The sequence below is a fragment of the Symsagittifera roscoffensis genome, chromosome 4 (genome assembly GCF_963678635.1).
Source record: "Symsagittifera roscoffensis chromosome 4, txSymRosc1.1, whole genome shotgun sequence".
Classification (NCBI taxonomy): domain Eukaryota; kingdom Metazoa; phylum Xenacoelomorpha; order Acoela; family Convolutidae; genus Symsagittifera; species Symsagittifera roscoffensis.
Window position 1 is genome coordinate 29,665,255 of NC_087065.1, and position 22,751 is coordinate 29,688,005.

The 22,751-nt window shown below is 35.5% G+C and overlaps 2 protein-coding genes across 2 annotated transcripts in view; both read left to right on the forward strand.

Moving 5' to 3' along the window:
- The window catches only part of LOC134844355 (uncharacterized), a 56,797-nt gene extending 49,428 nt beyond the window's left edge, over window positions 1-7,369 (forward strand). Inside the window, exon 11 of the mRNA XM_063861001.1 lies at window positions 7,073-7,369. Within this exon, the coding sequence (XP_063717071.1) occupies window positions 7,073-7,278 (206 nt within the window). The 3' untranslated portion in view covers window positions 7,279-7,369. The remainder of the gene's footprint in view (window positions 1-7,072) is intronic.
- Window positions 1-22,751, forward strand: part of LOC134844582 (UPF0193 protein EVG1 homolog) — a 260,384-nt gene that overhangs the window by 172,581 nt on the left and 65,052 nt on the right. The window lies entirely within an intron of this gene.

A 22,751-nucleotide genomic window follows, 5' to 3' on the forward strand; every position in this document is an offset into this window, starting at 1 on the left:
TGTTCATATATAATAGGTTCATAGTCATTTTCGACTTCTATCATATTGATGGAGATAGTGTTTTCTGTTTCACTTTCTGAGTCTGATGATTCACAGTTTATTTGATTGAGTTGTAACACATCATTTACTGTGTCGTCAATACCTGGAGGGTCTGATGTTGTTTCTGGATTTGATTGTACTTGATTTATATTCCTTTGATGTTTAGGTGTACTACTTCTATGGCGATTATTAGAATTATTATAATGGTTATTATTCCTATGTGGTGATTGGGAATAATTTCTATAACGATTATTATAACTTGAATGTCGATTTTGTGAATTATTTTGTGATCTGTTTTGGTAATTATTGTTTGGTCTGTTATAGTTTGATCTATTATATGAGTTATTCCTTGATCGATTGTTCGGGTAATTCTGGTTTCGGTTGTTTGAATAACTTCTATTCCGATTATTGGAGTAGTTTCTATTCCTATTGTATGATGAATTTCGTGATTGATTGTTTGGATAGTAATTATTTCTTGATTGGGAATTAGATCTAGAAACAAATCGTGTTGTATTTGAATTTGATCTGGAGTAGTTATTTCGACTATTTGGTCTATTGTAGTGATTTTGTGATGAATTTTGCGTATTTCTTCGTTCTGGTGATCTTCCTCTATAACTTGAGTTATATGGTGATTGATTTCTTGTATAATTTGTATTGTTCGGGAGTGGTTTTCCTGAACTGTTGTTGCTGTACACAGTTTTGTTCGGTAGATTTTGATCTTTTTTCATGTATTGATAGAATGATTTATTTGGTTCTTTATATTTTTGAGGTTTATTTTGATTGTCTTGCTGTTTTTGTCTACATTCAGAAATACTATGTCCGTATCGTCGGCAATAATTACACCATTTTTTGAAAGATGGTTTGCCTTTAAAGTTTGGATGTTTTTCGTAAATATTGAGTATTTCAGTGATTTTTTCAACGAGGTCTGTATCTGATTCCTGTATATTGTTGATACTTGTGGTATTTGTTTCGATTCGGTTAACATATTGTAATTTCAGATTTTCTGTTTCTTCGAGTTTCATTGTGATTTCTGCTTGTTCTAGTTTGTCTACTAGTTTTCGAAAATCTAAATCGGGTTCTCGAATTGAAGAAGGATGGGATGCTCTCTTTTTTATTGCTATTTTTCTTAATTGCGGTGTTAAGGTCATCATTAAGATTTCTGTCATCTTTGTGTTTTTATTGTCGTGTGTATTTAATGAATATGCTTTTCGAACTAGTGTTTCGATGCGTACTGCTAATTGCTTGATGGTTTCATTTGGTAATCTGCGAATTTCATTACATAGAACTCTTTGTTGTTGTTTGTTTCTTTCGGAGTCAAACATTTTTGAAAATTCTTGTGTAAACCTTTTCCAATTTGATTTTATTTCTATAGGCAATACTGAAAACCATTTTTGGGCTGCGCCGTCTAAAGTTGTTTGTATCAACGCTGTGCGTCGATGTATCCAGTTTTGATGTAGTGGCGTATTAATTGGTTCAGGTCCTATATTTAAAATCAAATTTGCTGTTACTGCATTTAAATAGTCTTCTACAGAATATTCAGGGTCTGTTCCTGTGAATACCATTAAAGGTTTATTTGATGTTATTGATGATCCACCCATAAGGTATGGATTCATTGTCATTTGTAATGATTCTGCTGCATTTGGCATTTGAGAAAAATTTGAAAGTTGATTTCTTGTTATTTCATGTTGTTGAAGATAATATGGGAGTGGTATTTCATTTTGCATTTGTGTCGGTTGATACGAGTGTGTGATCATTGGGTTTTGTTGCTGAATTGGTTGAAAATATTGTGTATTAATTGGGTTTTGTTGCTGAATTGGTTGTTGATTTTGTGTATCTATCGGTTGTGGAGAAAAAATTCTATGATTTGTATGTGGTTTCTGTACTCCTTGTTCACGATATTCTTGATTATATGGTGCAAATATATCTGGTTGTAAAAAATCATCATCTGAGGATAAGTAATCCATTTGATAAGATGTTTGTTTTTTATTTTTATTTTGTTGAAAAAATGGATAATTTTCAGTACGATCCTGTGAAGGATGTAAATTTGTCTGAAAGTTTACTGAATTAGTCTGTGCCATTGGGTTATCCCAGTTTCGAGATCTTGTATAATTATTAAAATTTTTTCGTGGGGGATAATTTGTTTTTGATGGATGTGTGTAATTATAATTATGTTCTGCAAAATTGTTTCTAGTGAACGTTTTACGTGTTTTTGACGGTATTGTCATGGGTCTGTATGTTTGATAATCCATGTGTGAATATTTTGGGGCAACCGAAGGTTTAACGGTTGATTGTAAGGTTACTTGTGTTTGTGAAGGGTTTGTATTTCTTGGTGTTGTTAAATTTGGACGTATTGGAGAAATACTTTGTTGTGTAGTTGTTGTGTGTACGATTTCTTCATTTATGAAGTGTGATGGTGTCTGGATATCTTGTTGAGTGAGATTTCTAGTTCCATTGAGGTTTTCATTGTGTATAACTGTGGAGTTTAAACTATTATTTTGCATATCGGGTAAAAATGTATTATAGTTTAATGGTGTTGCATCAATGGTTAATGGTATTACTCTTACATAATCTCTTACATAAGATATCGTACTTATTGCTTGACTTGAGATTGATTGTGGGAAGTTTATGAATGCGGGATGAGACCATTCGGGGTCCCAAACATAGTCTGATTGTTCTGTGATGGCAGTATCATCGTTTGAGTTTTGGGGTCTAAAATTTTTTCTTGCTTGTGAAATTAAATCAATTTTATGTGTGAAATAATCTATTATGCACCATGCCAAAATTTTTTGTAAGTCGTGTTTTGTATGTTGTGAAACTTCATCTTTCGTGAAATTTTCTTTAATTATATTTAGAAAACTAGAGAGTAGTGTGATTTCATGTCGTACTCTTATATGTTTAGATGTTTCTGTCGGTGAAACATTTGTGATTGGGATTTCGTTTTCTAATATCGAGATATAACTATATATTATTGCAAAAACTTCATTGGTGAATATGGAGTTTGCTCTTTGTGAGTTATGATATTGTATGCTTTTTATATATTCTGAGAATACTTTTGAGAATTCTAAATCAAGGTCGTCTGTTTGAATTACATATTTGCTGTGATTCTGGTTTGGTGAGTTGAATTCTATGGAGTAGATTCCGTATTGTTGTGTTAAGTTACATATATCTTTCAAATAGTGATCGATAATTTGTCTTTTGATTTTTACATCTGGGAACTCTGTTTTACATGGACTGATTCCAGGTTCAAACAAATTTAAGAGTAAATTTTTGCAAAATATATGCTGTCCTCTATCAGTGGTTGCATCTACGATAAAGGGGAAGATATCATCATCATCTGGACTTTCTCCACCTGGGGTGTGTGTTGAGCTCATTTTTTCGTTTGATGACTGTTAATATGTAATTATCAATGTGTCTAATTGGTTGATTCCAATTGTATAAATGTACTGGTTTGTGTTTATATTGCTTTTTTATTCTTCTTTTTCCTCTTTTTGATGAATTTGAAGTTGTTTCTGAGTCGGAAAAATATAATTGATCGTGAATGGGGCAATTTTTATCTATAGATTCTTTTAATTTATAAAGTTCGTCTAAACTGCTGGTTTCTGATTCTGAAAACGCGTTGCGGTTTTTGGAAAATCTTTTTCGTGTAATTTGTCTTTGTTTGGTTATTATTTTTCTTTTTAGTGTTTGTCGTTTTGTTCTGATATATCCAACTGTTTGTGTGTGTGGTGTGATTACAAGATCGTATTTTTTGTTATCTATTTCACAATTGTCTAAAACGATTGTTTGTTTATTTCCTAGGTTTTTAAATGACATAAGGTTTAGGATGACGGATGCAAAAGGTTGTTAAATGATTTCTATTACTTAGACTGTTAGTCCTTACGATTTTTTGGTTAGCCTAACCTGGGTCTATTTGTTCAGGGTTGGGGAGAAAAGTATATCGATTCCGGAGAATGATTTTATACTTTCTCGTGGCTAGTATAAGCTAAGGTGTTAACTTACTTAATCTTACTTAAGGGTAGTGATTGTGTTCAGGGTTGGAGAATAGTAAATCGATCCACAAGGTTCAGGTATAATTAGAACGCGAGTAGTTCGTTAGATACTATTTTAAACTTACTAAGTCTAAGATTTATCCTGGGTCTGGTAAGAGGGGGGATCAAGTGAAGGATGAATAACCGAAGTTCTTCACTGTTTATCCTAATTTGAATGATTAGTTTTGTTCAAAAATTTCTGTTAGTCCTGGGTTTTTAGAAAGGGTTGGATAGTGAATCGACGTTTGAGGTCGTTAGACACTAGCTAAGTGGGTGGGGGAGAACAAAATTGTTCTTTTTGATCCAAGGAGAGGCCTTGATGATCAAGTTTTAAATTTAATTAAATAGGAAATGATTTAAGATCCAAGGATGAGCCTTGATGATCTGATTTTAAATTTGTATGGCAAGACTACAATTGTCAAGTAAAATTTTGTATTCAAAAAATCTTTCTACTATTTCTTGGATTCAGAATATCCAGGTAATAATCTCCGCATAGTGTGAATTCAACTTTTATGTTTCTCAAAAATTTTCAAAAAATCAGTGAAACTACTCGAACACCTATGGATAACACAAAACTTTTTTTAAATTTCGAATCAGAATAGAAATTAAATTGTGCTTCAAAATTTTTGCAAAAATTTCAATTATAACCTTTGCGAATGAACAAAGCAACACCCAATACCTTTTAGATCGGTTTCTTACAATAGGATCATCGCAGCCCTCTAATTGATACATACTTTGGGATCATTGTCACTTATCCTCGTTTCACTTATCCTCTGATCCAGTCTTAATAAATTTATATCCAGCTGTAAAAGGTCTTTTTCTTGCCTGTTCTCCCATTTATTCTTTTCAAAAGCAGTTTAAGTAATTTATCAAAACGAAAAACAGTTGATCTTCAGGCCGAATAGCTTTTGTTGACTTTTTTCTTTTTCGCGCAGACATTCCCAGATTTTCACCACATATCTCTTTGTTTTGTCTGGCTTTTGAAAATTTATTCAGCGAGAGCACACGGAGGCGTTTTTATGCTGTGTGCAAGTTTTTTTTTTTACTGATAAGGCCTCTGTTTGAATGGGGAAAATGAATAGCCCACGCTTCCAACCATTTTGAGTTAGGACCGAAGTGTATAACTCATAGAGTAATTTCGGATAGGGTACACCGTCTGCTCGTCACGCTATCTTATTTTCGGCCGGATAGATTCGTGCAACTTCTTAGTCTAATACCAATCCTAATCTTACTCTTATACTATCTAGTCTCAGGTTGTTTAACTAGTCTCTGCTAGGCTCAATAGATCTAGGGTATACTGGTTTATTGCGGTTGCTGAAGTCTTCTTGGAGAGTCAACTAATTTCTAAGTTAAATTCAAATCTCTCTGGTGCTGAAATTACAAGTAATTCCAGCACTTACAAATAAGTGGGTTGTTAGTTGTATGGATCATGATTGGTTAATATTAAATACTTTACAGTGGTAAAATATCTAATTTATCCAATCATAAAATGTAGTTTAGATCAGGTTCCAATTTGCAGCATCTTGTCTATATTTATTTGGGGGCGCAAGACTTGACTACGGAATGACAGTTCAGTTTTCTTAGAGTTCGTCGAATTCCTTGTTGTCAACAATATTATAATATTTGACAACAACGTTCTTTCTGACTAAGAGTTTGCATCCAAGCACTCGGGTTAATTAACAAAAACCAAGTCTATTTTTTAACCTCTCGCGTGAAAAAAGGGTTCACCATTCAAATCTTTTTCTTTACGTTGCAGCTTATACTTACGACCCCAAACCCTATCTTCGACTCGAAAAGACACTAATCTAACAACAAAATTGGGTGGTGCGTATTCTGATCTGAATTGGCTGAGGTCATGGCAAGCTTGTAGATCCCTCTCTTCCACATGAACATCAAAATACGTCTTGAGAAATTTGATATCTTCCGCACCGTAAGATACTCGGTTTTAAAGGAGTAAGTTGGCAATAACAACGCAATTTTTACTTGAAAATCGTTCGGTTAGATAACGCGCAATCTGTTGTAATTTCGAAATTTTATCATCTTTAGCCTTTAAGTCTTCATATTTTTCTATCAATATAGCAAGAACATGCGAAGTATCAATATCTGAATCAGTATTGATACTTCGCATGTATTGATACTTCGCAAGTATCAATATATTTTGTTCATATTTTGTTAAAATGAAGTCGGATCATTCTGTGCTACTTTACTTGCACAGTAGCCATTTTATAAAAAATAGTTGCTTTTTTTAATATCATCTTAATACCTGATGATGTAAGCGAAGGAAATGCATTGTTCAACAATAATTTTTCCTTGACGATTGGCGTTGATTATGTCAACTTCAGCACCATTCTAAGCGTTTGCATAATTTTCACGAGCACTACGTTACGTGCAAAAAATATTATTCGTTAAAAAATCATAGTTAATTCTTGAAATTGAAGTCGGAACATTCTCTTCTACTTGCACAGTAACCAGCTATGCTTTTTTATAGTTAAAACTTCAAATAAATAATACAGGTCGGTCCTTTCCGGGCTGCTTGCACATCACCTGCCCTCCCTCGTTGTTATGACTTTCAAAGAAGGTACCGAATATACATGAGTTTTTAGCAAACATTTTTTCTGTATCCTAATGAAGATACGATTGAAAAGTTGTAAAAAGTTATTGAATAAAAAACCACTTTGAAAAATTTTGAAAAATTTCTTCGCCAAAATCATTTGAGATCATTTACAGGCAATCGAAACAAAATCAAGGATTTGCTGGATATACGATAGCAGTCTTTTTTATAGAAAGATAACTTCTAACCAATAGAATTATGTATCCGGAGTAGGAATACGGCTTTGCGAACTCGATAAAACATTGTCACATGTGTTGGTGTGCCAGCAATGTCAATCAAAAGTGTTTTCTTTTCTAAAAAATATATAATTCCTGATTTTTAAGTGTCGATACAAATTCTTATAGAAAATTTGTTTCCGGAAAAAACGCTCAAAGAGCATGACTAAATTTTGTAGGTCGCAAGAAGCCGAAGCAATCAGCCATGGACAGCTATTTTGCAAACTCTATCCGAACTGAGAATACTGCCGGAGTGAACGACATGGAGTATGCCGAACGAAGCGGCACTATTTCTCCAGCCACTACAACTACCAGTCAATTGAGTTTCCGACAGTTTGACAACCAAACACCGCCGATGGCCAAGGAGATTTCTTGGAGCACTTAGCCTAAACTTGCAATAACCTCAATAAGGCAGAAAATGAGTATTAATATTTACTTTTTGAGTGATGACGATACGAGACGTGTGTTTATTTCATTGTTTGACGAATCTATCATAAATAAACATTTGTTCATCTCCTGTTATTTAATTTTGTTATATGAATAACTAAACGTCGTAGTAGTCAGACTAAAGTTAGATCATCTTATTTATAACTCACTGTTTTCCCATATGGGCTCAGGTTTCGCAATAAATCTAAAGTAGTCTTTTTGCTTATAGCTCTCATTTGATTAACTGGAAAATCAGCGAAAGGCATCCACTTTCAAATCATTCCCTAATTTGAGGAAAAGTCATATCTATGGAAAGAGTGCCTACATTACGAGGCCAGACTGTGCACTTGATAGGCGCACAGTTTTATGTCTGCAGTTTTCTGGAATCCAGAGACAAACTTTCAACATATGTAAAAATTTTGTCGGAACAATCAAAGAAAACGAAAGAAAAACAACAAGAGCGTCCTTGTTGCGGAACCCGCTTACAATTCACAAATTACACAGTTTGGCCTCGCAATGTAAAATTTTTGGTCTTTCATACTGAATGCTCAAAAAAGAGAACAGTTGAATTATATGCATTTGCATCAAATACAACATTGAAAGCTATATTTTGGAAAAAAAGCATGAAACAATTATTAGAGAAGAAATTATTAATCTGCAATACTCTTGCGAGTAATCAAAATTTTTTTTCTGAATTGAGAAAACTTGAGGTTGTTGTGGTACTAAGCAAAACTCAAAAATATGAGAGAAGTACAAAAAAACTAGTTGTTCATTCATTTCTTCGTCGTTTATAAAACAGACGTGGTCACCGATTGTTTCGGCTTCTTGTGAGCTAGAAAATATAGTCATATTCTTCAAATTTTTTCTCCGAAAACAAATTTTTTGAAAATAATGATGAGTGTTTTGCCCGCAACTCGAAGCTATGAACATTGCAAAGACAGTAGTAGGGAAAAGAAAAATAAAAGTCGGATATGCATTGAGGTGACACATTAAGACGAGAAAGGAGAGGAATGAAGGAAACCGTATGATGACGAGTGACCGTGTGTTATGTGTGGTAACACTAAAAAGATCAAATCTTGGCAAATCAACAAAATTAAGTATGAAAAAATTTGCTCGGAGCAAACAATACTATAATATTATAAGCCTGGCAATAATAGAACAACACTGAGAGGGTTTACGGCTAATTAAAACGAAACATTGAATGCCCACTGTGTCAAAGTGCTAATCAAGAAGAAACAAGGATTAAATGTTTTGCTGTTTTGCTAGTAGACCAAAAAAGAAGAAACGGACAACAAAATAAAAACCAAAAAGAAGGAGTAGGCTGAAGATTGAAATAGATGAATCACTGGCTTAGAGAGTAGAAGCACAACACGAATTGGTGCTTAGTCAAAACTGGCATTCATCAACTGACCAGCATAGACAGAGAAGGAGGATTGAATCTATCAATCGAAGTGTGCGGAAAAAAAGAGACAATTGAGACTTCGCCGTGTATTTTACTGATAGCATTACAAAGCCAAAATGTGTAGTTTGTGGGTTGTAAGCGGATTCCGCAACAGTGCTATTTTTCTTTGATTTTTTTTTGCTGTTTTGGATTTGACGAACAAATAGCTAACACAATTCATAAAAATTGTATTGCTCAAAATTGCTCCAAAACAAGCAATTTTGCGGAATCGGCAACAAATTTGAGGAATCCGGAACAATTTGTGAAATTGACCAGCAAATATTTAAAAATGTGTATAAAAAATTATGCTGTCGTGGAATCCACAACTGTGAACGGAATCCACAAATAGTAAGCAAAATCCGCAAATTGTGAGCGGGATCCGCAAATTGTCAGCGGAATCCGCATGAATTTACAAAATCTACATTTATTCGCCAAATCCGCATGCAATTTGTGGAGTTCATTGACATTTGCAGAATTTGGAACAATTAGCTATTTTCATTCGTTGCGGAATCCGCAACAAAAAAAATGTGTCGACAAGCTTAACGTAAAAAGTTTTGCGCGGAATCCACAAAAATTTTGTTAGTGGGATCCACTTACATTTTGGAACACGTTTAAAGTCTTGTCTTTAGAATTCAGTGACCTACAGACACCTAATTATGCGCCTATCTAGTGGACAGTTAGGCCTCGTAATGATGTTAAATTATATCATGTGATCCACAAGCGGGAGAAACAAGAAAGTGGAGAAGAGATTAATGTGAAATCTGACCCTGCTCGAAGGGATAGTCATTTTTTTAATGTGCTCACTTTATGTTTGGGCTTTCAAAGTCGAGCACATGTCAGTGTTTGCTAGAAAAAAATTAGTCGAGACATTTCTTGCAATATACTGTAGACTGAATTGCACTATTCAAGGCGACCGTTGATCAAAACGCGAGCAAGCATAGACTTGTCAATAGAGCTCAGGTACTTCCTGATTTTATACAGCTGTTTCAAACTGCCAAACGATGCACTGTTTCTTCAAATTAAATTACTCATCAATGGTAAAATCAAACGAGTAGACCTCTTTAACAGATTCGTAAGTTTGCCCATCAGTTTTAAAAAAACAATCTGAGATTCCTATTAAAATAAGAAGTCTTACAGTTTTCTTGTGTTACCTCCATTCAGCTTTTTTTCTGTCTTGCAAACGATTCAATAATAATTTTCGTTTTTGGCAATTTCTGCTCGATCATTCTTCTGCGATAGTTCCTTCCCTCAGGGTATTTGATCTAGCCGTCGAATAACTCTTTAAACCTATCTGTATTTGTGATGCAATTTTGTGAAGTTATTGAAGATATCTCATTTATCATCTTAGTAGGGCATTTCTAACTTGTCATGGGTAGAAACCAAGTGAGCATGGCGTATATCAATTCTTTGATTTTTACTCTGAACAGACGATACAATCAGACAGATTTTTTCTTTAAAAATATTGCAGGCATCTGCGAGTTCGTTCGCATCCAAAACCAAGTCTGCAAAGTCATGGTTTTTTCCAAGCAAATCATTTAGCGCTTTGATTTTGATATTATCTTGATTTCGTCTATTAAGTTCATATCTGAATTAAATGTTTTCTTTTTCTCGCATAAAGTACCTTTCATTGACGAGTTTGTTTTCTGAGCACAACAAGATCTTGGTGGTCCTTGGACTTCTACTAACTTCTCTCAAATTTTAGTTGCCTTCGTTGATAAACTGCATTTCATCATCAAAGAAAATGCATTCGCTCATTTGTTTCCTCTTGACTGTTTCAGGTGCAAAAGTCTCAAGGTTATTTTTCAACACTGCTTCAAATGTCTGCATCAAAGAGTGAGAACTTGTGCTTTACAAATTTTCTGGACCTAAATCAACTAAGCTATATCTCTAACGAAACTTTTTCCAAGTTTAAACGAATTTTTATAGATCGCAATCTAAAATAAAGTCAGCAGTCGGACAGATTTTGATTAAGTGAACATGCCTTTTAAACCACTAAGACTAGTTCTTTCAATTCCAAAAAGTTCGAGCAAATATTTTTGAACAAATATTGTGCTACGAAGACACAAGAGTTGACATATGATATAACGCGAGCAGTTCTAGCCTTTTTTATCAATGCTGAGACTTTATCGTGGAAATTTCACAAACTTCGTTGGGAGATTTTACTCAAGTAATCAAAAATATTTCAAATGGCAGAAGGAAAAAATAGCGGATCTCTAGAAGTCAAGTTTAGTTTGGGAAATGAAAATTTGCAAAACTTTTCGCAAGTTTAGGAAAATTAACGATGGAACTAACCTTTTTTGATATAATTTATTTTTAATGTCCTTGCATAGGATCAAAGCGCTGCTAGAAACACTTCAAACTTCTTGCCTAAACCCACGGAATTCAAATTAGGCCAGTTGCCCAATGCTAGACTCGTTTTGTTTTTTAAAACCCATTGATCTTTTAAGAGAAGGTCTCTTGATTTTGTTGTGGACATGGTTTAGTGTAGATAGTCAACACTTTAACGTCACTTCAATTACAGAGGGCTGAAAAGTCGATGAACTTACACCAATTATCCAACCTTGAGAAACTCCACTGTTTATAATTTCTTGTCCGAACTAGGGTTCTCAACTCTGACCAGCGAAGTTCTGTTTTTCAAATAGTCAAAAATTATTTCTTGAAATGGTTCACCAATTCTCAGCTGCTTATATTGCAAATGAATCAGGGTGGCATAATCTTTTTTGCGTAAAAACCATGTTCCACAAAACGATGTCGTTTTTTTTGGCTAATTTTGCTTAAAAAAATAAATGTTTCTGGCTGATTTTTCACTGAAAATTGTTTAATGCCTAGCATAGTTTTATAAAAAAAGATTTGATGTCTCTATTCAAAAGAAAATAAAAACTCGTAGTTTTCAACCAATTTTTTGACCTTTTTATCAAACCAGATTTACAGCAATTTCAGTTTCTTGTTTTTGGGATTTGTGTCCGGCTATTAATGGTTTTTAAAATATATATTTTTCATTCTTATGCTCATTTTTGGTGTTGAAACACAGTTTGCAGTAAGGCGTTGAAAGTTCTCATTTTGGTTGTCTCGAGGTAAATCAATTTGTGTTAGTTTGTATCCACTGATGTGCCCGATTTTGTTGAAGTTAACCTCAAAAGACTGACAAGAAAAAACTGACGGCGCGACATAAGAAAAAACTTAAGCGGCGCGAGTTAAGAAAAGACTTAGGCGGCGCGACTTAAGAAAAGACTTAAGCGGCGCGACTTAAGAAAAGACTTACAGTAGCGCGACTTACGAAAAGACTGACAGTGCGACTTAAGAAAAGACTTAAGCGGCGCGACTTAAGATAAAACCGACGGCGCGACTTAAGAAAAGACTTATGCGAAGCGACTTAAGAAAAGACTTAAGTGGCGCGGCATAAAAAAAAACTGACGGAGCGACTCTAGAAAAGACTTAATCCACGCTACTTAAGAAAAGCTTTAAGCGGCGCGACTTAAGAAAAGAGTGAAGCGGCGCGACTTGAGAAAAAACCGACGGCGCCGCGACTTAAGAGAAGACTTATGCGAAGCGACTTAAGAAGAGACTTAAGTGGCGCGGCTTATGAAAATTCTGACGGAGCGACTTTGGAAAAGACTTAATCCACGCGACTTATGAAAAGACTTAAGCGGCGCGACATAAGAAAAGACCGACCCCGCCGCGACCTAAGAAAATACTTTTGGTATTTTGCTCAGTCGCGCATGTCGCAACGGTTTATTCTCAGTTGCGCCGGTCTGAAATTGAAAATTTTCAGTCGCGCCAGTCGCGCCATTACTCTAGAATAAATGATTCTAGGCTGATTTTTCACTTGAAGTTGTTTGGTCTTTTCTATGCCTTGCAAAGTTTAATAAAAAAGATTTGATGTCTCTTTTGAAAAGAAACCAAAAGTTCGTAGTTTTCAACCAATTTTTTGACCTTTTTATCAAACCAGATTTACAGCAGTTTCAGTTTCTTGTTTTTGGGATTTGTGTCCGGCTATTAATGGTTTTTAAAATATATATTTTTCATTCTTATGCTCATTTTTGGTGTTGAAACACAGTTTGCAGTAAGGCGTTAGAAGTTCTCATTTTGGTTGTCTCGAGGTAAATCAATTTGTGTTAGTTTGTATCCACTGATGTGCCCGATTTTGTTGAAGTTAACCTCAAAAGACTGACGGCGCAATTTAAGAAAAAACTGACGGCGCGACATAAGAAAAAACTTAAGCGGCGCGAGTTAAGAAAAGACTTAGGCGGCGCGACTTAAGAAAAGACTTAAGCGGCGCGACTTAAGAAAAGACTTAAGTAGCGCGACTTACGAAAAGGCTGACAGTGCGACTTAAGAAAAGATTTAAGCGGCGCGACTTAAGATAAAACCGACGGCGCGACTTAAGAAAAGACTTATGCGAAGCGACTTAAGAAAAGACTTAGGTGGCGCGGCTTAAGAAAATACTGACGGAGCGACTCTAGAAAAGACTTAATCCACGCTATTTAAGAAAAGCTTTAAGCGGCGCGACTTAAGAAAAGAGTGAAGCGGCGCGACTTGAGAAAAAACCGACGGCGCCGCGACTTAAGAGAAGACTTATGCGAAGCGACTTAAGAAGAGACTTAAGTGGCGCGGCTTATGAAAATTCTGACGGAGCGACTTTGGAAAAGACCTAATCCACGCGACATATGAAAAGACTTAAGCGGCGCGACTTAAGAAAAGACCGACGCCGCCGTGACCTAAGAAAATACTTTTGGTATTTTGCTCAGTCGCGCATGTCGCAACGGTTTATTCTCAGTTGCGCCGGTATGAAATTGGAAATTTTTATTCGCGCCAGTCGAGCCATTACCCTAGAATAAATGATTCTAGGCTAGTTTTTCACTTGAAGTTGTTTAGTCTTTTCTATGCCTTGCATAGTTTAAAAAAAAGATTTGATGTCTCTTTTGAAAAGAAACCAAAAGTTAGTAGTTTTCAACCAATTTTTTGCCCTATTATTAAACCAGATTTACAGCAGTTTCAGTTTCTTGTTTTCGGGATTTGTCTCCGACAATTAATGGTTTTTAAAATATATATTTTTCATTCTCATGCTCATTTTAGTGTTGAAACACAGTTTGCAGTAAGGCGTTAGAAGTTCTCATTTTGGTTGTCTCGAGGTAAAACAATTTGTGTTAGTTTTTAGCCACTGATGGGCCCAATTTTGTTGAGGTTAACCTCAAAAGACTGACGGCGCGATTTAAGAAAAGACCGACGCCGCCGCGACCTAAGAAAATATTTTTGGTATTTTGCTCAGTCGCGCATGTCGCAACGGTTTATTCTCACTTGCGCCGGTCTGAAATTGAAAATTTTTCAGTCGCACCAGCCGCGCCATTACCCTAGAATAAATGAATCTAGGCTGATTTTTCACTTGAAGTTGTTTAGTCTTTTCTATGCCTTGCATAGTTTAAAAAAAAGATTTGATGTCTCTTTTGAAAAGAAACCAAAAGTTAGTAGTTTTCAACCAATTTTTTGCCCTATTATTAAACCAGATTTACAGCAGTTTCAGTTTCTTGTTTTCGGGATTTGTCTCCGGCAATTAATGGTTTTTAAAATATATATTTTTGATTCTCATGCTCATTTTAGTGTTGAAACACAGTTTGCAGTAAGGCGTTAGAAGTTCTCATTTTGGTTGTCTCGAGGTAAAACAATTTGTGTTAGTTTTTAGCCACTGATGGGCCCAATTTTGTTGAGGTTAATCTCAAAAGACTGACGGCGCGATTTAAGAAAAGACCGACGCCGCCGCGACCTAAGAAAATATTTTTGGTATTTTGCTCAGTCGCGCATGTCGCAACGGTTTATTCTCACTTGCGCCGGTCTGAAATTGAAAATTTTTCAGTCGCGCCAGCCGCGCCATTACCCTAGAATAAATGATTCTAGGCTGATTTTTCACTTGAAGTTGTTTAGTCTTTTCTATGCCTTGCATGGTTTAATAAAAAAGATTTTATGTCTCTTTTGAAAAGAAACCAAAAGTTAGTAGTTTTCAACCAATTTTTTGCCCTATTATTAAACCAGATTTACAGCAGTTTCAGTTTCTTGTTTTTGGGATTTGTCTCCGGCAATTATTGGTTTTTAAAATATATATTTTTCATTCTTATGCTCATTTTTGGTGTTGAAACACAGTTTGCAGTAAGGCATTAGAAGTTCTCATTTTGGTTGTCTCGAGGTAAATCAATTTGTGTTAGTTTTTAGCCACTGATGTGCCCGATTTTGTTGAGGTTAACCTCAAAAGACTGACGGCGCGGTTTAAGAAAAAACTGACCGCGCGACATAAGAAAAAACTTAAGCGGCGCGAGTTAAGAAAAGACTTAGGCGGCGCGACTTAAGAAAAGACTTAAGCGGCGCGTTTTAAGAAAAGACTTAAGTAGCGCGACTTACGAAAATACTGACAGTGCGACTTAAGAAAAGACTTAAGCGGCGCGACTTAAGATAAAACCGACGGCGCGACTTAAGAAAAAACTTAAGCGGCGCGAGATAAGAAAAGACTTAGGCGGCGCGACTTAAGAAAAGTCTTAAGCTGCGCGACTTAAGAAAAGACTTAAGCGGCGCGACTTAAGAAAAGACTTAAGTAGCGCGACTTACGAAAAGACTGACAGTGCGACTTAAGAAAAGACTTAAGCGGCGCGACTTGAGAAAAAACCGACGGCGCAGCGACTTAAGAAAAGACTTATGCGAAGCGACTTAAAAAAAGACTTAAGTGGCGCAGCTTATGAAAATTTTGATGGAGCGACTTTGGAAAAGACTTAATCCACGCGACTTATGAAAAATCTTAAGCGGCGCGACTTAAGAAAAGACCGACGCCGCCGCGACCTAAGAAAACACTTTTGGTATTTTGCTCAGTCGCGCATGTCGCAACGGTTTATTCTCAGTTGCGCCGGTCTGAAATTGAAAATTTTCATTCGCGCCATTCGCGCCATTACACTAGAATAAATGATTCTAGGCTAATTTTTCACTTGAGGTTGTTTAGTCTTTTCCATGCCTTGCATAGTTTTATAAAAAAGATTTTATGTCTCTTTTGAAAAGAAACCAAAAGTTCGTAGTTTTCAACCAATTTTTTGCCCTATTATTAAACCAGATTTACAGCAGTTTCAGTTTCTTGTTTTTGGGATTGTCTCCGGCAATTAATGGTTTTCAAAATATATATTTTTCCTTCTTATGCTCATTTTTGGTGTTGAAACACAGTTTGCAGTAAGGCGTTAGAAGTTCTCATTTTGGTTGTCTCGAGGTAAAACAATTTGTGTTAGTTTTTAGCCACATATGTGCCCAATTTTGTTGAGATTAACCTCAAAAGACTGACGGCGCGATTTAAGAAAAGACCGACGCCGCCGCGACCTAAGAAAATACTTTTGGTATTTTGCTCAGTCGCGCATGTCGCAACGGTTTATTCTCAGTTGCGCCGGTCTGAAATTGAAAATTTTCAGTCGCGCCAGTCGCGCCATTACACTAGAATAAATGATTCTAGGCTAATTTTTCACTTGAGGTTGTTTAGTCTTTTCCATGCCTTGCATAGTTTTATAAAAAAGATTTTATGTCTCTTTTGAAAAGAAACCAAAAGTTCGTAGTTTTCAACCAATTTTTTGCCCTATTATTAAACCAGATTTACAGCAGTTTCAGTTTCTTGTTTTTGGGATTGTCTCCGGCAATTAATGGTTTTCAAAATATATATTTTTCCTTCTTATGCTCATTTTTGGTGTTGAAACACAGTTTGCAGTAAGGCGTTAGAAGTTCTCATTTTGGTTGTCTCGAGGTAAAACAATTTGTGTTAGTTTTTAGCCACATATGTGCCCAATTTTGTTGAGATTAACCTCAAAAGACTGACGGCGCGATTTAAGAAAAGACCGACGCCGCCGCGACCTAAGAAAATACTTTTGGTATTTTGCTCAGTCGCGCATGTCGCAACGGTTTATTCTCATTTGCGCCGGTCTGAAATTGAAAATTTTTCAGTCGCGCCAGCCGCGCCATTACCCTAGAATAAAAGATTCTAGGCTGATTTTTCACTTGAAGTTATTTAGTCTTTTCTATGCCTTGCATAACTTAATAAAAAAGATTTTATGTATCTTTCAAAAAGAAACCAAAAGTTCGTAGTTTTCAACCAATTTTTTGCCCTATTATTAAACCAGATTTACAGAAGTTTCAGTTTCTTGTTTTTGGGATTGTCTCCGGCAATTAATGGTTTTCAAAATATACATTTTTCATTCTTATGCTCATTTTTGGTGTTGAAAAACAGTTTGCAGTAAGGCGTTAGAAGTTCTTATTTTGGTTGTCTCGAGGTAAAACAATTTGTGTTAGTTTTGAGCCACTGATGTGCCCGATTTTGTTGAGGTTAACCTCAAAAGACTGACGGCATGATTTAAGAAAAGACCGACGCCGCCGCGACCTAAGAAAACACTTTTGGTAATTTGCTCAGTCGCGCATGTCGCAACGTTTTATTCTCAGTTGCACCGGTCTGAAAATGAAAATTTTCAGTCGCGCCAGTGGCGCCATTCCCCTAGAATAAATGATTCTAGGCTGATTTTTCACTCAAAGTTGTTTAAGGCCTTGCATAGTTTAATAGAAAAAAAATTTGATAGAAAAAACCAAACGTTCTTAGTTTTCAACCAATTTTTTGCCCTATTATTAAACCAGATTTGCAACAGTTTCAGTTTCTTGTTTTTGGGATTTGTCTCCAGCAATTAATGGTTTTTAAAATATATTTTTTTCATTCGTATGCTCATTTTTGGTGTTGAAACACAATTTGCGGTAAGGCGTTAGGATTTCTCATTTTGGATGTCACGAGGTAAATCAGTTTGTTTTAGTTTGTAGCCGCTGATGTGCCCAATTTTGTTTAGGTAAACCTTAAAAGACTGTTGGCGCGACTTAAAAAAAGACCTAAGCAGCGCGACTGAAGAAAAGTTCGAATTAAGAAAAGACTTAAGCGGCGCGACAAAGGATAAAACCGACGGCGCGACTTGAGAAAATACTTATGCGAAGCGACTTAAGAAAAGACCTTAAAGGTGCGACTTATGAAAAGAATTAAGCCGCGCGACTTAAGAAACGGTTTATTCTCAGTCGCGCCGGTCCTAACTTAAAAATTTTCAGTCGCGCCAGTCGCGCCATTACCTTAGGTCGCGCCGGTTCCGACGGTGGTTTGAGTCACGCCGGTTGCCGTGGTTTTTTTTTCACTCGCGCCGGTCTTCAATTGCCAAGTTTCGGTCGCGCCGGTTTTTAATTGCCAAGATAAAGTCGCGCCCGTCTGGAATTGCCAAATTTGAGCGCGTCGGTCTTTTCTTAAGTCGCGAACATCGACCCGGGTCGGAACTTTATTTGAAATTGATCACCCGAGTTTGAACACAAATTTTGGTGAGAAACCCTATAGAAGAAAAATTAGATCAAATTAGCTTTGTTTTCTATAGAGCTTCTATTTCCATTTTTGAACGCAGTCATCCGAAGTGGTTTTAAATTCTGTATTTAAAAATTATATGAAATTGTTTTGTTTATGTTCTGTTTTCTTCATAAAAATACTCCTTTCTGCTACTGTTATGAGCTTATCACAAGTCTCACTCAAATTGTTCTCCTTTTCTGGCGCATCTTTTGTATGTTGTTCGTTGTAATAAAACTAGTTTTCTTTCAGTTTGCAGTTTTGTTATCAGATTTATTATAATTTCAATTGTCTCCAATCACCTGATGATACTTAGGAACATTTCAATATCTTTTCATAGAGCAAAGCCTCCGCAAAAAACTAAATTAATTAAGTAGACTATTCGAGCTATGAAACTGTGAAACAATTTAAATTAATTCAAATTAAATCACTCCGCAGAAAACTGAAGTTTTTCATGCAAGTTATCGAAGCTATTCAAAAAATGACACTTAGACATATTCGAAGTTGTTTGATAGAGCCAATCAAATCAGGAAACCAGCATGTTTTCTAGGCAAGCTAGTCAAGCTATGAAACTTTGAAACAATTTGAATTATTTCGTAAAGCGAAACTAATGCCGAAAAATATAAGCGTTTCAACAAAGTTTTTCTTAATTTTAAGTGCTCCGGAAATTAAGCGTTTCATTGAAAGTAACTTCATGGGCCGATACGGTTTGCGAAAAAAAACTAAGGTTTTTGAACAAGACTTCTACCTATGAAACTTCGAAAAATATCAAGTTAAATCATGAATCGAAATGATTAGCAGAAATTGAGTTTTTCTATGCAAGCTATTAAGCAAAAAATGTTAAAACATTGAGTTAAGGTCCGGGGTGGCCTTCTCGTAGAGTGAATTTGGATGAAGTACACAGTCTATTCGTCACGCTATCTCAATATTGACCAGGTAGATTGGTGCAACTTTTTAGTCTAACACCGATCCTAATCGCACACTTATATTTCCTAGTCTCAATAGATCTAGTATATACAGGTACTTTTGCGAGGAAAGGAAAAGCAACTGCTTTCTAAATAAATTTTATTCTTCTCTGGCTGAAACTATTAATAGTTTTAGCCTTACAAAATATTCTAAGTTTATTCAAGGATCATGATTGGTTAGTTCTAAGTATTTTACAGTGATAGTTATCAAAAACATAATGAGATCTGAAAAATACTTGTTTTGAAATGGTTCCAATAGGCAATTTGTTCTCTAATGCTTTGAATAGTTTTCGAAGCAGTTTGCCGTATGTCACTCATAAAAACATGAACGTATTGACAAAACTGATAAAAATAGTTCATCTGTAGTGTTCCAAGCAATTTCATGTTTTCCTTTTAATTTATTGGCATCCGTTTTTTAGTAGCAGAAATTTTGTACCCGTACCAGAATTTTAAAAAAAAACGAGATAGGGTCTGACTTCTCTGAGTGAAGCGCCAAATTATTTTTTAGTTCAATATCGAGTTGGCCGTTGCTTTTGTTCAAGTGATTTCCTTGCAACAACATTGGTTCCCTTTTTTATATCCTGCGAATGTTGTGAATGTGACAAGCAAAGAACAAAGGTTTGCCATTCCAGAGTGAGGGGTCGTCCAGTTTTATCTCCCTTTTGCTGTTCGTTGCTTATGCTCTGTAAAATTTTTGTTTATATCTGCACCTTTTAGTATTTCAAGTTTTAGTCATGATCTTTCTTAGTTTTGTTTGCAAAAGCGTTTTAATTATTTCAGTTATTTTAAGGATTTGCTCAGACTAGAGCTACTTTTGGCAAAAAACTGAGTGGGTTGTGTCTTAAGCGTGGTTGTAGTGCGTTGGATGAGGCCGTCTATAGAGCATGCTCAGGACTACCATCACTTGTGGGCGAGGCCAGTTTGAGTATACTTTGAATGTCGAGTAGAGTTTTTGGTTGTGTGTACGTTTTTTTTATTTTTATATCAGGTGTTTTTTTGGTTGCGTCGTTTTCTCAAAAACATTCAGTCTTTAGTTTCTGTTATCTTGGAGTTTATTCAGGTTTCATGTGGTCTCAAAACATTTTGATTTGAGTTTCAAAAGAATTTCTTATTCAGTTTATTCCAGTTTAATCTGGTTTGAGTATCGTTGGACTTTCATCTGCATGATATTACTGCGGTGGTGTTAAGAAGCTGCGTTGGTGATTTCAGCTTAACTCTAATTCCTTCTTCCAACCGGGTAAAGGGAGGGCTTAAAAGGTGTGAAAGCTAGTGCAAGTTGTTATCAGTTTGTTTGCCAAACTAGAAATTCAATATTCATTAATTTTTTAGTGGAGAAATATACAAAAGAGTGGAAAGGAGTGCGGTAAAAGTGAGGAAACTACGTGACGAGTTGCAGAGATCATAAAAAAGCGCGCATAAAAAGGTCAATTCTTATCTCAATTAGTTACTCACTTTTTAATTTATTACATCGTATAAAAAGCTTACTGCAAGTTTATTACTTATTTACTCCTAAGTTATAAACTTAACTTCATAATTGAGAATTTGCTGCAAATAGTTAGCAATAATTATTGAAAAGCTTGATTAAAATTTTACAAAATCGAAACGTTTCTTTAGTTTCTTGATTTTTAGAATAAATTAGTGAAATCTAAAAAAACGTTGGTGAGACACGAGTAAAAAATTTTGAGTAAAATGTTTAAAATATTTAGTTAAAAACAAAGTTAAATTTACCTGGGATCGGGGTCAGAAAAAAACTATCGGGGAAATTCTTTTTAAAAATTGGTGATTGCATAATAAATTTAGTAGCTTGAACTTTTAGTACGTAAGAGTGGCCGAAAAGTTCGAGCGCTTGGATGATTTTAAATTCTTTAGAAGTAACAGAGAATTCTTATTCGATAATGGGACGGAAGTCTTCTATGGTGAAAATATTTGCGAGGTGACAGAAAATCCTTTTAGGCGGACAAGGTCACAATTACGGAGAATGCCAAGATGCTTAATTGTATTAATACAGGAAGTGAAATTAAAAAGTAGGGTAGGTGTCTTTTGAACTTATAAACATATATCGGTAATTGAGGGTATCTCGAGGGGGGATCTTTGGAGAGTGTTTTTGTCTGAAGCGATAGTAATTATGAGTGTCAATTAGTTTTGTTTTTAGACCAACTTCATCCGAGCAATTGCCATCAGGTTCTTTCGGGACAAGAAAACTGAAGGTGACTCGGAAATTATCAACTTTATTGACATAAGGTTCATATGCTTTTCTTGAGGACTCTGTAGGCTGAAACTTTATAAGATATGATGAAAAATGTTTCAGTTAGTTGTGAGTTGTTTGTATCATCGGGTGAGTCTTCCATATAGCGTATGACAGAGTGGTCGTAGTGTGCAAAAGGAAATAGGTTAGATTTTATTTCGATAAAACGATTAAGTACACGAAATAGTTTATCGTTGGTGAATTTCTTAAGCTGTATAACGTTTGTTAGTTGATGTAGTGCAGTTACTTAAAGTTTTCAATCTTCAGTTTTTTCGAATATGTCTTTTCAAAGGGCTAATAAAATTACAAAAGCATAATCAGGGGACGGTATGGAATAGTGAGTGTTCATCAACGTATGTGTCGAGTTGACTTTCGGGTTCATTGTTATTATAATAGTATTGGTGAGTCAACTGAAGCAAGCATCGGTGTCGGGGGAGTATTGGAAGAATTTCAAGTAAGAGTTCAGGAAAATCAGTGTCTAGGGTCATTACTACCGAGGAATCGTTGAAGTATCGAGGTGGGTTAGTGAGATAATTTCGTTTCATGAGGTTGCCGCGTGCACGGGTGGGAGTATTGCAAATAGATGGTGTTGATGTTTCTGATGGTGAGAATGTTAGTTGATGGATTGTAACATTTAGCTCAGTAAAATGAATTTATTGCTGGTGTTGAAAAAAACGTCGAGGTCATGTTCTAAATGATTGTCTGTCTTAGGGCTTAGAGAGTCAGTTAGAGTGCTAGAAAAGGGAAAAAGTTCGGTGTGGCATCAGTATAAGAGGAACCAGAAGTTTACAGGTTTACACAGGAAATGACGAAGTAATTGGATTAAAAGCTTAGTTGTTAACAAATAGTAGTGGAACTCGGTTCTGAGTCAAGAAATTCATCAGGAGTGTAGATGGTGAGGTTATTTAAAGAATTGTGTGTATCAAACACTGTTTGAATAGAACCATCGGAGTGCATGTGGAATAAGTTGGGTCAAAAGTTTGAAAATTTGGGACTGAATACTGACAAGGGAGAAGAATTGAGGTCAAAAATGGACAATTCTGAGTGTTGTTATTGGAGATTTAGAGGATAAGTGAGCAAGAGATTGTGGGCTTAAGCCATTGTTCTTTTGAGAACGAAATTCAACTGTATGTGTTTGTTCTATTGTTTGTTCATATGTATCGTCTGTACTTTGTGGCTGATATACAATAAGCGAGATAGAGCTCCGTTGTATTTCCTTGCTTTGATGGATTCGTGATTTAATGAAAACGTGGTTCTATACATTGTTTGGGGGACTATTTGTGAAGGATTATGATTTATTAAATTGCTCAATTGTGTTTGCACAATTGTGCAAATGTGTTTGGCTTTCTCGATAATTTTTTTTGTATTCAATGATTTGTGCGTTTCTATTTTTTTATTCACTGAGGTAGAG